The 15,261-nt window shown below is 46.9% G+C and overlaps 1 protein-coding gene across 1 annotated transcript in view; it reads right to left on the reverse strand.

Annotated features, from left to right (window-relative positions):
• Nucleotides 1-3,111: 3,111 nt before the first annotated feature.
• Nucleotides 3,112-15,261, reverse strand: part of LOC100082275 (cytochrome P450 3A21-like) — a 36,891-nt gene continuing 24,741 nt past the window's right edge. Inside the window, exons 10-13 of the mRNA XM_029057503.2 lie at nucleotides 12,723-12,883; nucleotides 6,078-6,304; nucleotides 3,787-3,949; nucleotides 3,112-3,344 (exon numbers count right to left, since the gene is read on the reverse strand). Of these exons, the coding sequence (XP_028913336.1) occupies nucleotides 3,249-3,344; nucleotides 3,787-3,949; nucleotides 6,078-6,304; nucleotides 12,723-12,883 (647 nt within the window). The 3' untranslated portion in view covers nucleotides 3,112-3,248. The remainder of the gene's footprint in view (nucleotides 3,345-3,786; nucleotides 3,950-6,077; nucleotides 6,305-12,722; nucleotides 12,884-15,261) is intronic.

Consider the following 15,261-nt stretch of genomic DNA (forward strand, 5'->3'; position numbering starts at 1 on the left):
CAGAAAACTGTACTAAGTACTTGGGAGAATATGATATAACAATAAACAGACACATTCCCTGTGCAAGACAAACTTATATTCTAGGGGGGAGATAGACATTAATATGAATGAATAAATTACAAATATATACCTAAGTGTTGTGGGGCTGGAAGGGGGGATGATAGAGGGAGCAAGTCAGTGAGACTCAGAAGAAGGGAGTGGGAGAGAGGAAAGGAGGGCTTAGTCAGGGAAGACCACTTGGAGGAGATGTGCCTTCAATAAGATTTTCAAGGTAGGGGGAGAGTAATTGTCCGTTGCATATAAGGAGGGAGGGCATTCCAAGTCAGAGGCTGGAAGTGGGCCAGAGGTTGGCGGCGAGGTAGGTGAGCATTAGAAGATTGAAGTGCGCGGCCTGGGTTGTAGTAGGACATTAGTGTGGTGAGGTAAGAGGGGGCAAAATGATTGAGTGCTTTAAAGCTAATGGTGAGGAGATTTTGTTTGATGCAGAGGTGGATGGGCAACTACTGGAGTTTCTTGAGAAGTGGGGAAATATGGTCTGAATGCTTTTGCAGAGAAATGATCTGGGCAGCAGAGTGAAGTATGGACTGGAGTGGGGAGAGACAGGAGGCAGGAGGTCAACAAGGAGGCTGATACAGTAATCAAGGCGGAATAGGAGAAGTGATTAGATTAACACAGTTTGGATGGAGAGGAAATGGCAGATTTTAGTGATGTCTTGACCTGCTACCTGCTGTCAGGTATTCCCCTTATCTGGTGCTTCCAGCTCCCACTGCCATTTCAAACCAATAGGGAGGAGGCAGGCATGGACAGCTCAGCTTTATAGAAACTTCTGCAGCTCCTTCTTGTCCCCTTGTGTTTCCCTTCCTCCCTCCATTCCAACAGCAGGTGCCCACTGCTGCAATTGGAAGAAGGATTATATCCAACTTGATTAGCTTGTATTTACCCCAGTGCTTAGGACAGTACCTGGCACATAGTTAAGCAATTAACAAATACCCAAAAAAACTGCCCCATGAGTGGGTCCATCAAGAACCAGGCAGAACCATCTCTACTAGCTCTTGTGGTAATGTCAGTCAATTAGTCATTTGTATTTATTGAGTACTTACTGCGTGCGGAGTGCTGTACTAAGCACTTGGAAGAGTCATTTCCTGCCCCCAAGGAGCTTACAAGTCTGGAGGAACAATGTCATTGTTCTATGATCTTATGTCTTTATGCATCATAGAAAACATTTAATAAAGCCCCTGAGGGATAAAGGACTAATCTCATTTACCTCACTGCATTCTTCCCTAACACTCAGTACAGCACAGTCAGAGCTCAATAAGTACCACTGAATTGAGTGAGAGCCATCTCTGTTTGGGAAACTGTCCAGGGGACATTATAAAGGATGGCATTATCTGTGCCTGAAGGCGAAGCTTACTCCAATATATTTTATTATAGCTAATTAAGAAGATTAAAGCATCATAAATTACATACTGGATACTGCATCAGATCCTCTTGCTTTCCAAATATTGCTGTTTCTACATAAGCAATAATTTTCCCCTTGAAAAAGTTGGATGAGCAAAATGATGGAATATTAAAAAGGACAAAATACAAGACTAAGTATGTTTAAAATCCTCATGCCAGTGGAGACCACTGGAAAACTGGGACCGCACAATCTCATAGCCAGCACCACCTTCCCACCTACTCAGTTGTTGATAAACAAAAGCCATTAAGAGTATCAGTCAATCATTTTATTGAATGTTTATTATGTGCAGAGCACTGTACTAAGTGCTTGGGAGAGTACAATATGAAGAGTTGGTAGGCACCACTCCCTTACCAGATTGTAGATGATAGCAGAGTCTCTGGGTCCAAGCTCCACTAGTTATCTCCCTGCAGTCTGGACTCCAGTCTGATCTGTTTACGGGGCCCTATTAACGTCACTAAAAGTGCCCGAGATTTTTTGAGGCCTCAGAGAAAGTCATAACAGAAAAGTGAAGCCTCAAGTGAAAAAGCCGGCACTGGTTCAACTAATGATTAGAAATGGAAAATTGCTGAAGATCCGTAATAGTAATAATAACGTTGGTATTCGCTAAGGGCTTACTAAGTGCCGAGCCCTGTTCTAAGCGCTGGGGTAGATACAAGGTTGTCAGGTTGTCCCACCTGAGGCTCACAGTCTTAATCCCCATTTTACAGATGAGGTAACTGAGGTACCGAGAAGTTAAGTGACTTGTCCAAAGTCACACAGCTGACAGGTGGCAGAGCTGGGATTAGAACCCATGACCCCTGACTCCTAAGCCCGTGCTCTTTCCACTGAGCCGCGCCACTTCTTCTGTATTCCGTATTCTGTGTGTTCTGTACACAGTAATAATAATTATGGTATTAAGTGCTTACTATAGGCCAAGCACTGTACTAAGCACTGGGCAGGTACTAGATAACAGGTTTGACAGAGTTTCTGTGCCATTTGGGGCTCACAGCCTACGTAGGAGGGATTTAATTCCCATTTTACAGATGAGGAAACTGAGTCACAGAGAGGTTAAGTTGCTTGATCAAGGCCACATAGCAGACAACGGTCAGAGTCACGATTAGTACCCAGTTCTTCTGACTCCCAGGCCCGTGTTTCTTTCACTGGGTCATGCTTCTCGAAGCACTTAATAAATACTATTATTATCGATCATTCAGTGATATTTGACAGACATATCTTCATCTGCTAATTAAGCTCTCTTACCAGTTAAGCTTTTTCCCTAGTTTCTTCCATCACTACTCTGTTGCATCTTCCCCTTACTCAGCCCAGGGAGACTCATGGCCTAAACCACAAAGCAAAGGCGACACCTCTTGGAAGCAGTTAAGGGAAGTTTCCCAATTAAGAGGAATATTGTTGATTATAAGAAAAACATCTGTGGTTTGTCTAAGCTAGCTTTGCAAATAAATTCAAATAATTAACAAGCCCAAACACATTTTTACTACCTCATTTTCCCCCACCATGGTTTTCCGGTAGGATAAGAAATATAATCGGCATTCTACTCTTCCAGCGCATGGTATTTTCTCCAGAAAAGCAGTCAATCAATTATATCTGTTGGGTGCTTACTGTGTGCAGAGCACTGTACTAAGTGCTTGAAAGAAAACAATATAACAGAGTTGGTAGATGTGATTCCTGCCCCAAAAGGCAAGAGGTTTATTTTAAGGTTTTCATTTCCATTGAGTGTAAGATTCAAGATTTCTAGTTCTTGCTTTCAGAGAAGTGGGAAAAGCATTCTCCCAACAGACCTAATTCCTTTCTAGTCTTCAGAATCCATTCCTGATCTGGGGACAAGTTTCAGAATGATCGGCTTCTTGGGTTTCATAAAACCCGTCGAATCCAGTTCTAGGGGGATCTGAGGAGAGAAGCAAACGGAAGCCAGTAAATAGAGGAAGATTTAAAAAGGGATAGCTGTAAAACTAACACTCTGACATACTGACTGAAGCAAAACCTTCTAAATAAAATAGAATTTCCCAATGGTCATAACAGCCCTTCATCCTTTTATTTCTTTTCATATAGAGCCAAGAGATGTGGCTTACGGCAAAACATGACTCCACCTCGAGGAACAGATCCTGTGTGGACAAATGCAATGAAAGACCCTGTCACAAGAGAAACTGCTGCTTCTCAAGAAGCCTAGTTGGCAAGTTGAAGGGCAGCACGTTGCTTCCTAGTCTTAGAGGCTCAGACACCCTGGGCTTAAGCCGACTGGTTTAACCTCTAGCGGGATCAGCGTGGAGATCATCAGTTGTTCCTGGAAGTCATTAGCACCAGGGGGGAGCAAAAAGTGGGTTTCTCACCGGGGTCTCTTTGCAAGGCTCCACGGAGAAATTCTGCAGCAGGTGAATCAGAGCAGCTTTCATGTTGAGGAGGGCAAATCTCATTCCAATGCAGTTTCTGGGACCGGCTCCAAAGGGCAGGAAGACATAGGGATTGTGCGAAGCTTTCTCCTCCTTACTGAACCTGGTGCCAATGAGTGAGATGGTCAGAAAGACAAGGAGGAGGGCAGTGAGGTCTTCCTTTTGTTTTGACAGGGACCAGCACTCCATGACCTTCCATCATTATCACCCTTCTTATCAGTACCCCAGGCTGCTCTTTCCTTAGCTGAAATTAGGAGTGTCTGATCTTGGGGTTGTAAATGTCTGCAAATTGTCAGTTCCTGGAATAAGGGATAAACAGGAATCAGCTGGTCTAACCTAGCCAATGTCCCACTCTGTTTCTTGGTGAAATGCTCCCACGACTTTTCACTATTCAATCTGCCTGTGTTTATATGCATTATCTTTTTTTTTTAAATAGTATTTGTTATGCACTTAACATGTACCAGGCACTGTATTAAGCACTGGCATATATTCAAATTAATCAGGTTGGACACAGTCCCTGTCCCACATGGGGCTCTTAGTTTTAATCCCCATTTTACAGATGAGGTAACTGAGGCACTTATAAGTGAAGTGACTTGCCCAAGGTCACACAGCAGACAAGTGGCGAGCCATATTAGAGTCTGGGTCTTCCTGACTTCCAAGCTCATGCTCTTTCCACAAGACCATGTTGCTTCTCCATGCAAAAACCCACTAAGCCCAGGGCTATCCTGCATACAGTTCACAGAAAGTTCTCTCTCCTCACCCAGACAAACCCAAGAGTGTCTTGAGTCTCTGCTGTTTCAAACGAATATTGGATTCTTTTCTTAAGTTTCTGAGCAATAACAATAATGGCATTGATAAAGCACTTACTATGTGCCAAACACTGGGGCAGATGCAACACAATAAGATCAGATGAAGTCCCCTCCCCCCTCCACTGTGGGGCTCACCGACTAGAGGGAGGGAGAACAGATATTTAATCACTAATTTACAGATGAAGATACTGAGGCAGAGAGAGGCTAAGTGACTTGTCCAAGATCACAGGTGGTGGAGGTTCCCCTAGATTCTCAGTCCTCAGCCCCTTCCACTAGGCAACACTGCTTGTCTACACCTTCCTTCCCTCAGAAACGAGGTCGTGGGACAAGAAGGCTCAGTCCAAGGGGCAGGGATTACAGTTACAGTTGTCTCCCCCTCTAGATTGTAAACTCATTGTGGACAGGGAATGTGTCGATTTATTCTTGTATTGAAGCAGCGTGGCTCAGTGGAAAGAGCCCGGGCTTGGGAGTCAGAGGTGGTGGGTTCGAATCCCAGCTCCGCCACTTGTCAGCTATGTGACTGTGGGCAAGTCACTTCACTTCTCTGTGCCTCAATTCCCTCGTCTGTAAAATGGGGATGAAGACTGTGAGCCCTACGTGGGACAATCTGATTACCTTGTATCTACCCCAGCGCTTAGAACAGGGCTTGGTACATAATGAGCACTTAACAAATACCAACATTATTATTATTGTACTCACCCAACCACTTAGAACAGTGCTCTGCACACAGTAATCACTCAAAAACTATGACTGACTTACTGATTACATTACAGCTGCTACCATGGAGCCCACACTTATAACATTTGGGTCCATGTACCCAGGACTCAGATGCCATTACAAATTACATGAATGCTTACCTGAGCAAGACTGGCTTAGAACCACAGTGGGAAAATTGGGCTTTATTTTTACCCTTGTTTCTAATCTGCCTGGCTCAAGTCAGACCCTCATGTGACTCTGGTATAAATAAGGTTACAGCTGCTAGAAACAGGCTTTGGGGCAATTTCTTCCATTGTGTTTGTGAAAGTCCACTTCCAGAGTATGGAGGGATATCCTAAAGCCTCTGGCTGGAGATGCTGGGATTTGATGTCCAGGATTACTGTCCCATTCAAGCCTTGTAATGGATTTTCCTGGTCGTATTACAGAGTTAGAGGAGCAGCGTGGCGTAGTGGATAGAGCACAGGCTTGGGAGTCAGAAGGTCATGAGTTCTAATCCCCACTCCACCACTTCTCTGCTGTGTGACCTTCTTTTCTCTGTGCCTCTGTTCTCTCATCTGTATAATGGGGATTGACACTGTGATCCCCATGTGAACAGGGACTGTGTCCAACCCAGTTATCTTGTATCTACTCCAGTGCTTAGAACAGTGCCTGGCACATGGTAAGCACTTAACAAATGCCATAATTATTAACTCCTTCTTAACTTACCTCTCAGGGAGGAACTTTTCAGGCTCTGGCCAATGCTCTGGATCCCGATGCAGAACAAATGCTGGTATAATAACCGCTGTCCCTTTGGGAATGGTCAACCCTTTGATTTGGATCGTTTCCTTACAGACTCTCTCTATTCGACCTCCTGGGGGGAAGAGCCTGAGAGTTTCCTGGACAACCATATCGAGATAATCCATCTGGGAGATGCATTCATAAGTGGGGCTGGCCTAGAGGAGAGAGAGATTTGTGAAGGAGAAGGTCCAGATCAGTTTAAAAAGGTGCCCCCCTCACATCCCAGCACGCATACATACAAACTTGAGCAGAAGTATGCAAAAACCAACTTTCCCAACTTTCAGACTATGCTTAAGGTTGTTGTGGTCTGACCCTGCCTGGTACCATGAGAAGCTGAGGATGGAACTTTAATAATGATAATAACAATGGTATCTGTTAAGCACTTACTATGTGCCAGGCAATGTTCTAAGCGCTGGGGTAGAGACATGCTAATTGTGTTGGACTCAATCCCTGTCCCCCATGGGGTTCACAGTCTAAATAGAAGGGAGTAGGATATAATCCCCATTTTACAGTTGGGGAAACTGAGGCACAGAAAAGTTAAGCGGCTTGCCCAAGGTCACACAACATGCAAGCGACAGAGCTGAGATTAGAACCCAGGTCCTCTGACTCCCAAGCCTGTACCCTTGTCACTAGGCCAAGCTGCTTCTCTAAGCCTTCTAATCATGAACCAACTGTTCCTTTTACAATTGATATTCTTCACTTCTTGATTTTAGCTTTCTATTTCTTTCTTTTCCTTCCTCTTTCCCAATGTCTGTCTCCCTCCCTGGTGCCTTCTTTAATTCTCCCCCTTTAGAATGTGAGTCATCAGTGGGCCAGAAGCTTTATCTGCATTAATATCCATGTATTTTTGCCAGTTCTTTGTAAGTGCTTTGCCCACAGTTAGTGCTTTAATGAAAGAGAGGAGAACCAAGCTCTATTGCTTTCTAAACAGGGTTAAGATACTGAAAGGTTTGGATGGAAGGCTGAAAAAAAAAAAAGCATAAGGTCTTCCCCTTGGCCATGCCTCACTGCCTTGATGGAGGGACACCGCTGAGTGACCAAATATTTGTCCCTATGGCCTAGCATCGTTCATTCAATCCTATTTGTTGAACGCTTACTGTGTGCAGAGAACTGTACTGGGCTCTTGGGAGAGTACAATATAACAATAAACACACACATTCCCTCCCCAAACCACCAGGACCACATGAGATGGCACTTCTGCCAAAGGAGTAGCTTTTTTAACCAGATACTGTACTGAGTTCAAAATTTTCCTAAAAGCCATATAATTACCCATAATAGATTTATAGCTGCCTTAAATCACTTCTGATGAGATTCTAATTAGATGCTCTGACCTAGCCTTTGCCAGCTCAGGCCTCTCGATCAATCATTGGCATTTATTGTCTGTTTACCATGTGCAGACCTCTGTATTAAGTGTTTGGAGGATTACAATATAATAGAGTTGATATTCATGATCCCTGCACTTCAAAGAGTTTACAATCAAGAGGAAGAACTTACAAGGGTCATATTATTCCTTAGTGTTCACTAGCCCATACAGCAATGTGCCTTTTTACACACAATAAAAATGCTAAATTTGGGGGCGGGGAAAATTGGGAAATCTCCTGGTTACCCAACTACTAAGATATGAAGCAGCATGACGCAGTGGATAAACCTCGGGCCTGGGAGTCAAAATGTCATGGATTCTAATCCTGGCTCCACCACTTGTCTGCTATGTGACCTTGGGCAAGTCACTTCACTTTTCTGGACCTCAGTTATCTCATTCGTAAAATGGGGATTAAGAGTGTGAGCCTGATGTTGGACTGTGTCCAACCCAATTTGCTTGTATCCACCCTAGCACTTAGTACAATACCTGGCACATAGTAAGTACTTAAAAAATTCCATTATCATTATTATTATAACCAACACTTAGAACAGTGCTTAGAATATAGTAAGCTTGATTCTATTTATTTGCTATTGTTTTAATGAGATGTTCTTCCCCTTGATTCTATTTATTGCCATTGTTCTTGTCTGTCTCCCCCGACTGGACTGTAAGCCCATCAAAGGGCAGGGACTGTCTCTATCTGTTACCGATTTGTACATTCCAAGCGCTTAGTACAGTGCTCTGCACATAGTAAGCGCTCAATAAATACTATTGGTTAAACACTTAACAGATACCATCATCATTATTATTATTATTACGTGTGGGCTACATTCAGGATCAGATTACGTGCTTGGCACATAGTAAACACTTAACAAATACCATCATCATTATTATTATTATACAGCACGGGTCTGAGATTCAGAATGACTTGGGTTCTAATTCTGGCTCCACCACATGTCTACTGTGCGAACCTGGGTAAATCATTTCACTTCTCTGGGCCTCAGTTCCCTCATCTGAAAATGGGAGTTAAGAGTGTGAGCCCCTTGTAGGACAGGGACTGCGTCCAACCAGTTAACTTGTATCTACCCCAGCATTTAAAGCAGTGCTTAGCGCATAGTAAGTGCTTAACAAGTACTATTCTTCTTGCTTAATAAGTACTATTTTTCTTCTTATTATCATTATTATAAGGTGTGACTGGGAGATCCTTTCAGTCTCCCCACTAGGGTGCCAGCAGCATCCGTCCAGGGTCTGCAGGGAGGCCTTCTATGGAGGCAGAATGGGGGCCGAGGCTCCAGCAGACACGGGATCGAGGCTGCCAAAGGGACCTTTCCCATTCCCTTCCACAACTCCCTGACTTACTCCCTCTGTTCTTTCCCCCTCTCAGCCCCACAGCGCTTATGTACATATCTGTAATATATTTATTTATATTAATGTCTGCCTCCCTTCCCAGACTGCAAGCTCGTTGTGGGCAGGGAATGTGTCTGTTTCCTGTTGTATTGTACTCTCCCAAGCACTTAGTACAGTGCTCTGCACACAGTAAACACTCAGTATGTACTATTTGAAAGAATGATTGACTGGCGTGAGAGTGTTTGGTGCTGGGCAGGTTCGGGAATGCAGGCAGCCACCTCCAGAGATGTTCTGGCAGTCCCTTGCTTACTCCAGTCCTCTTTCTGCCCTGGGCCTGCAAAGTACCACATGGGCAGCTGCAAGGTGGGCCTCTGAATGGTTTGGCCTAGTCTGGGTTTAAGAATGGATGAATTCCCAAAAGCTTGGGTGGTGGCTGCCTAATTAAAAGCCCCTACCCCTCCTGCTGCCTCCTCTTCATATCATCCAGTGCTAACGGCTGTGCTCAAGTGGCTCACAGTCTAAAAGGAAGGGATAGCAGGGATTTATTACCATTTTATATATGAGGAAACTGAGGCCCAGAGAGGTTAAGTGACTCACCAGAGGTCATCCAGTAGTGGCAGAACTGGGTCTCCTGACTTCCAGTCACCTATTCTTTCCACTAGGCCAGACAGTCTCCCAAGCACTTAGAATGATAATGATAATAAACTGTGGTATTTGTTAAGTGCTTAGAGAAGCAGCACAGGTGGATAGAGCACGGGTCTGGAAGTCAGAAGGTTCTGGGTTCTAATCCTGTCTCCACCACTTGATGATGATGGCATTTGTTAAAGCACTTACTATGTGCCAAGCACTGTTCTAAGCGCTATCTGCTGTGTGATCTTGGACAAGTCACTTAACTTCTCTGTGCCACAGCTATCTGCAAAACTGGAATTAAGACTGTGAGACCCATGTGGGATAGGGACTGAGTAGCCTGATTTCCTTATATCTACCGCAGCTTCTAGAACAGTGTCTGGTACATAGTAAGTGCTTAGCAAATACCATAAAAAATTGCTCACTGTGTGCCAATCCCTGTCATAAGCACTGGGATAGATACAATATAATCAGGTCAGACACAGTCCCTAACCCTCATATTGCTCACAGTTGAATGATAATAATAATAATAATAATGGTGGTATTTTTTAAGTGCTTACTATGTGGGAAGCACTGTTTTAAGTGCTGGGGGGGATACAAGGTGATAAAGCTGTCCCATGTGGGGCTCATAATCTTAATTCCCATTTTACAGATGAGGTAACTGAGGCACAGAGAAGTTAAGTGACTAGCCCAAAATCACAGAGCTGACAAGTGGCAGAGCCGGGATTAGAACCCGTGACCTCTGACTCCCAAATCCGGGTTCTTTGAAGTAAGAGGGAGAACAGGAACGTAATCCTCATTTCGCAGGTGAAGAAACTGAAGTACAGATAAGTTACACAGCAGTCAAGACAGTGGTTGATAGATGGAGTAAACCTCTTGTGGTCTCTACCGAGTTTGGTATTAGACACATTACTCATATGTTGGCTCTAGCTCTAAGCTGTTATCCTCAGTCCAGTGAAAGGTACTAACACTAGGTACCCATGCCCCATGCCCTTCACCCCCGCCAATTGTTCCGGACCTTTAACACTCTCCTTAGGCACTCTGTTCCTCCCCCTCCCCCATCTCTCACCCCCAATGATCTGGCCACCTACTTCACAAAAATCAACACAATTAGGTCTGAGCTCCCCAAAGTCACTCCTCCCCCTCTCCCCTGCCCCCCCACCAACCCTCTCCCCTACTTTCCCATACTTCCCTGCAGTAACCTTAGAGGATATCTCCTCCCTCCTTGGAAGTGACATCCCCTCCACCTGTGCCTGGGACCCCATTCCCACTCACTTTATAAAAACCATCTCCCCTGCCCCCCTCCCTTCCTTAACTTCTATCTTTAACCACTCAATCTCCAATGGCTCCTTCCCCTCTGCCTTCAAACATGCCCATGTCTCCCCCACCCTAAAAAAACCCTCTCTCGACCCCACTTCCCCTTCCAGTTATCGCCCTATCTTCCTACTACCCTTCCTTTCCAAGATCCTAGAACGAGTCGTCTACACTCGCTGCTTAGAATTACTTAACTCCCATTCTCTCCTGGACACCCTCTGATCTGGCTTCTGTCCCCTCCACTCTACCGAGACTGCTCTCTCTAAGGTCACCCATTGCCTCCTTCTTGCCAAATCCAATGGCTCCTACTCCATTCTAATCCTCCTTGACCCCTCAGCTGCCTTTGACACTGTCGACCATCCCCTCCTCCTCCATACCTTATCTCACCTTGGCTTCAGGGACAATGTCCTCTCCTGGTTCTCCTCTTATCTCTCTGGCCGGTCATTCTCGGTCTCCTTCGCAGGCGCCTCCTCCCCCTCCCATCCTTTAACTGTTGGAGTTCCTCAAGGGTCAGTTCTTGGCCCTATTCTGTTCTCCATTTACACTCACTCCCTCGGTGAACTCATTCGCTCTCACGACTTCGACTACCATCTCTACGCAGATGACACGCAGATCTACATCTCTGCCCCTGTCCTCTCCCCCTCCCTTCAGGCTCGCATCTCCTCCTGCCTCCAGGACGTCTCCACCTGGATGTCAACATGAGCAAGCCTGAGATCCTCATCTTCCCTCCCAAGCCCGGTCCTCTCCCAGACTTCCCTATCACCGTGGATGATACGATCATCCTTCCCATCTCTCGGGCCCGCGACCTCGGTGTCATCTTTGACTCGTCTCTCTCGTTCACTGCACACATCCGATCCGTTACCGAGACCGGCCGGTCTCACCTTTACAATATCGCCAAGATCCGCCCTATCCTCTCCACCCAAATGGCTACTTTACTGCTACGGGCTCTTGTTATATCCCGGCTAGACTACTGTGTCAGCCTTCTCTCTGATCTCCCTTCCTCCTCTCTCACCCCGCTTCAGTCTATTTTTCACTCCGCTGCCCGGCTCATCTTCCTGCAGAAACGTTCTGGGCATGTCACTGCCCTTCTTAAACACCTCCAGTGGTTGCCTATCAACCTCCGCTCCAAACAAAAACTCCTCACTCTAGCCTTCAAGGCTCTCCATCACCTTGCCCCTTCCTACCTCTCCTCCCTTTTCTTTCTATCGCCCACCCTGCACGCTCCGCTCCTCTGCCGCCCACCTCCTCATCGTCCCTCGATCTCGCATATCCCGCCGTCGACCCCTGGGCCACGTCCTCCCGCGGTCGTGGAACGCCCTCCCTCCTCACCTCCAACAATCTAATTCTCTTCCCTCTTCAAATCCCTACTTAAAGCTCACCTCCTTCAAGAGGCCTTCCCAGACTGAGCTCCCCCCCTTTTCCCTCTGCTCCCTCTATCGCCCCTTCACCTCTCCGCAGCTAAACCCTCTTCTCTCCCCTTTCCCTCTCCTCCTCCCCGTCTCCCGTCCCACCCCCTCAGCACTGTACTCATCCACTCAACTGTATATATCTTCATCACCCTATTTATTTTATTTTGTTTAATGAGACGTACATTGCCCTGATTCTATTTATTTGCCATTGTTTGTATGAGATGTTCTTCCCCTTGACTCTATTTATTGCCATTGTTCTTGTCTGCCTGTCTCCCCCGATTAGATTGTAAGACCATCAAAGGGCAGGGACTGTCTCTCTCTGTTGCGGACTTGTACATTCCAAGCGCTCAGTACAGTGCTCTGCACATAGTAAGTGCTCAATAAATACTATTGAATGAATAGGTACTCAGACTTGGTTCTGAGTTCAGAATTAGGCCTAGCTAATGGAGAAAAACAGACTCTCCTCAAACAATTACTAGTCTGATGTACCACTGGAGAACTGGCCTTTGGTCATCTTACCTTGTTAGGTAGAATGCTGTCTATTTCCTCTTGCAGTTTCTTCTGGACTTCAGGGTGAGTAGCCAAGTTGTAGGACACGAAGTTGAGAGTCGAGCTGGTGGTTTCAAATCCAGCAAAAATAAAGATGATGGCCTGTGTCGAGATCTCCATGTCAGTCATTTCTGGAAAGAAAAAAAAAAGCCACACACATTAACATGATGAAACCAGCAGGAGAGCTACTGTATGGCTCATTTGCTCATCCTCTTGTGAGACGTTTTGTTCCACACCCTGGTTTGGTGTGTTTCGGTTATTTAACCTCAATCGCAAAATGTCACGTCAGATTTACGGCCCCTGCCCGATATGTATGAATTGTCTATCTGACAGAGATGAAGGTGATTGGAAACCCCAAACCATCAGATACAGATGGCTGAGTTATGTATGAACAACTGTCCTGCAGAGTATGGTGACAATCTGATGTCTTGTGACAGCTCAGCTTCCTCCTCTCACCCCGTTGCTGCTTCCGCACTATCCCTCCTCCCCCCCCCCCTCCTTCCCCTCCTTTGAAGCCCATATCATTCGCCTCTATCACCCCCTCCAGATACTTGTTGTTATCGTCTCCCGCCCTCCTGCTCCCAGCTCCGACTTCTTCAACCACCTAGACCCCTTTCTCACCTTCCTTCTCTCCTTCTCTCTGCCCACTCTGATCCTCGGAGACTTCAACATCCACATGGATGTACCCGATGACTCCTCTGCCGCCCGCCTGCCATCCCTCCTCGACTCTGCCGACCTCCTGCTCCACCATACTGCGCCCACTCACCGACTCGGTCACAGCCTCGATCTCGTCATCTCCTACCGCTGCACTATCTCCTCCCTCACCAACTCTGAAATCCCTCTCTCTGACCATAACCTTCTCACCTGCCTCATCTCTCACACTCCCTCCCCCTGCAAATCTTTGCTACTCCCCCACAGAGACCTGGGCTCTCTCGATCCCATCCGTCTTTCCGAAAGCATCTCTCCTCACCTTGCAGCCCTGTCCTCACTTCCCATTCGCGATGATCAGTTCTCCGCTCTCACCTCCACCCTCTCTACTCATCTCGACTCTCTCGCCCCCCTTTCCCTCCGCCGCTCTCGCTCCACTAACCCACAGCCTTGGATCACCTCCTCTGTCCGCCTCCTACGCTCCTATGCTCGAGCTGCCCAGCGCTGCTGGTGAAAGTTCAAGCACCAAGCCGAACTCACACACTTCAAATTTATCCTTTGCTGCCTTAACTCTGCCCTCTTCTCCGCCAGGGTAAACTTCTTCTCCTGCCTCAATGACACCCATGCCCATCACCCCCGCCAATTGTTCCAGATCTTTAACTCTCTCCTTAGGCCCCCTGTTCCTCCCCCTCTCCCATCTCTCACCCCCAATGATCTGGCCACCTACTTCATCACAAAAATCAACACAATCACGTCTGAGCTCCCCCAAATCACCCTTCTCCCTCTCCCCTCCCCGCCACCAACCCTCTCCCCTACTTTCCCATCCTTCCCTGCAGCATCCTCAGAGGAGATCTCTTCCCTCCCTGTAAGTGCCACCCCTTCCACCTGCGCCTCGGACCCCATTCCTGCTCACCTTATAAAAACCATCGCCCCTGCCCTCCTCCCTTCCTTAACTTCTATCTTTAACCACTCAATCTCCAATGGCTCCTTCCCCTCTGTTTTCAAACATGCCCATGTCTCCCCCATCCTAAAAAAAACCTTCTCTCGACCCCACTTCCCCTTCCAGTTATCCCCCTATCTCCCTACTACCCTTCCTTTCCAAGATCCTAGGACGAGTCGTCTACACTCGCTGCTAAAATTCCTTAACTGCCATTCTCTCCTGGACCCCCTCCGAACAGATGGCTTCTGTCCCCTCCACTCTACCGAGACTGCTCTCTCTAAGGTCACCCATGACCTCCTTCTTGCCAAATCTAATGGCTCCTACTCCACTCTAATCCTCCTTGACCTCTCTGCTACCTTTGACACTGTCGACCATCCCCTCCTCCTCCATACCTTATCTCACCTTGGCTTCAGGGACTCTGTCCTCTCCTGGTTCTCCTCTTATCTCTCTGGCTGGTCATTCTTGGTCTCCTTCGCAGGCGCCTCCTCCCCCTCCCATTCTTTAACTGTTGGAGTTCCTCAGGGGTCAGTTCTTGGCCCTCTTCTGTTCTCCATTTAAACTCACTCCCTCGGTGAACTCATTCGCTCTAACGGCTTCGACTACCATCTCTACGCAGATGACATGCAGATCTACATCTCTACCCCTGTCCTCTCCCCCTCCCTTCAGGCTCGCATCTCCTCCTGCCTCCAGGACGTCTCCACCTGGATGTCAACATAAGCAAGCCTGAGCTCCTCATCTTCCCTCCCAAGCCCAGTCCTCTCCCAGACTTCCCTATCACCGTGGATGGTACGATCATCCTTCCGTCTCTTGGGCCTGCGACCTTGGTGTCATCTTTGACTCGTCTCTCTCGTTCACCGCACACATCCGATCCGTTACTGAGACCGGCCGGTGTCACCTTTACAATATCGCCAAGATCCGCCC

The sequence above is a fragment of the Ornithorhynchus anatinus genome, chromosome 2 (assembly GCF_004115215.2).
Source record: "Ornithorhynchus anatinus isolate Pmale09 chromosome 2, mOrnAna1.pri.v4, whole genome shotgun sequence".
In the NCBI taxonomy this organism is placed as follows: domain Eukaryota; kingdom Metazoa; phylum Chordata; class Mammalia; order Monotremata; family Ornithorhynchidae; genus Ornithorhynchus; species Ornithorhynchus anatinus.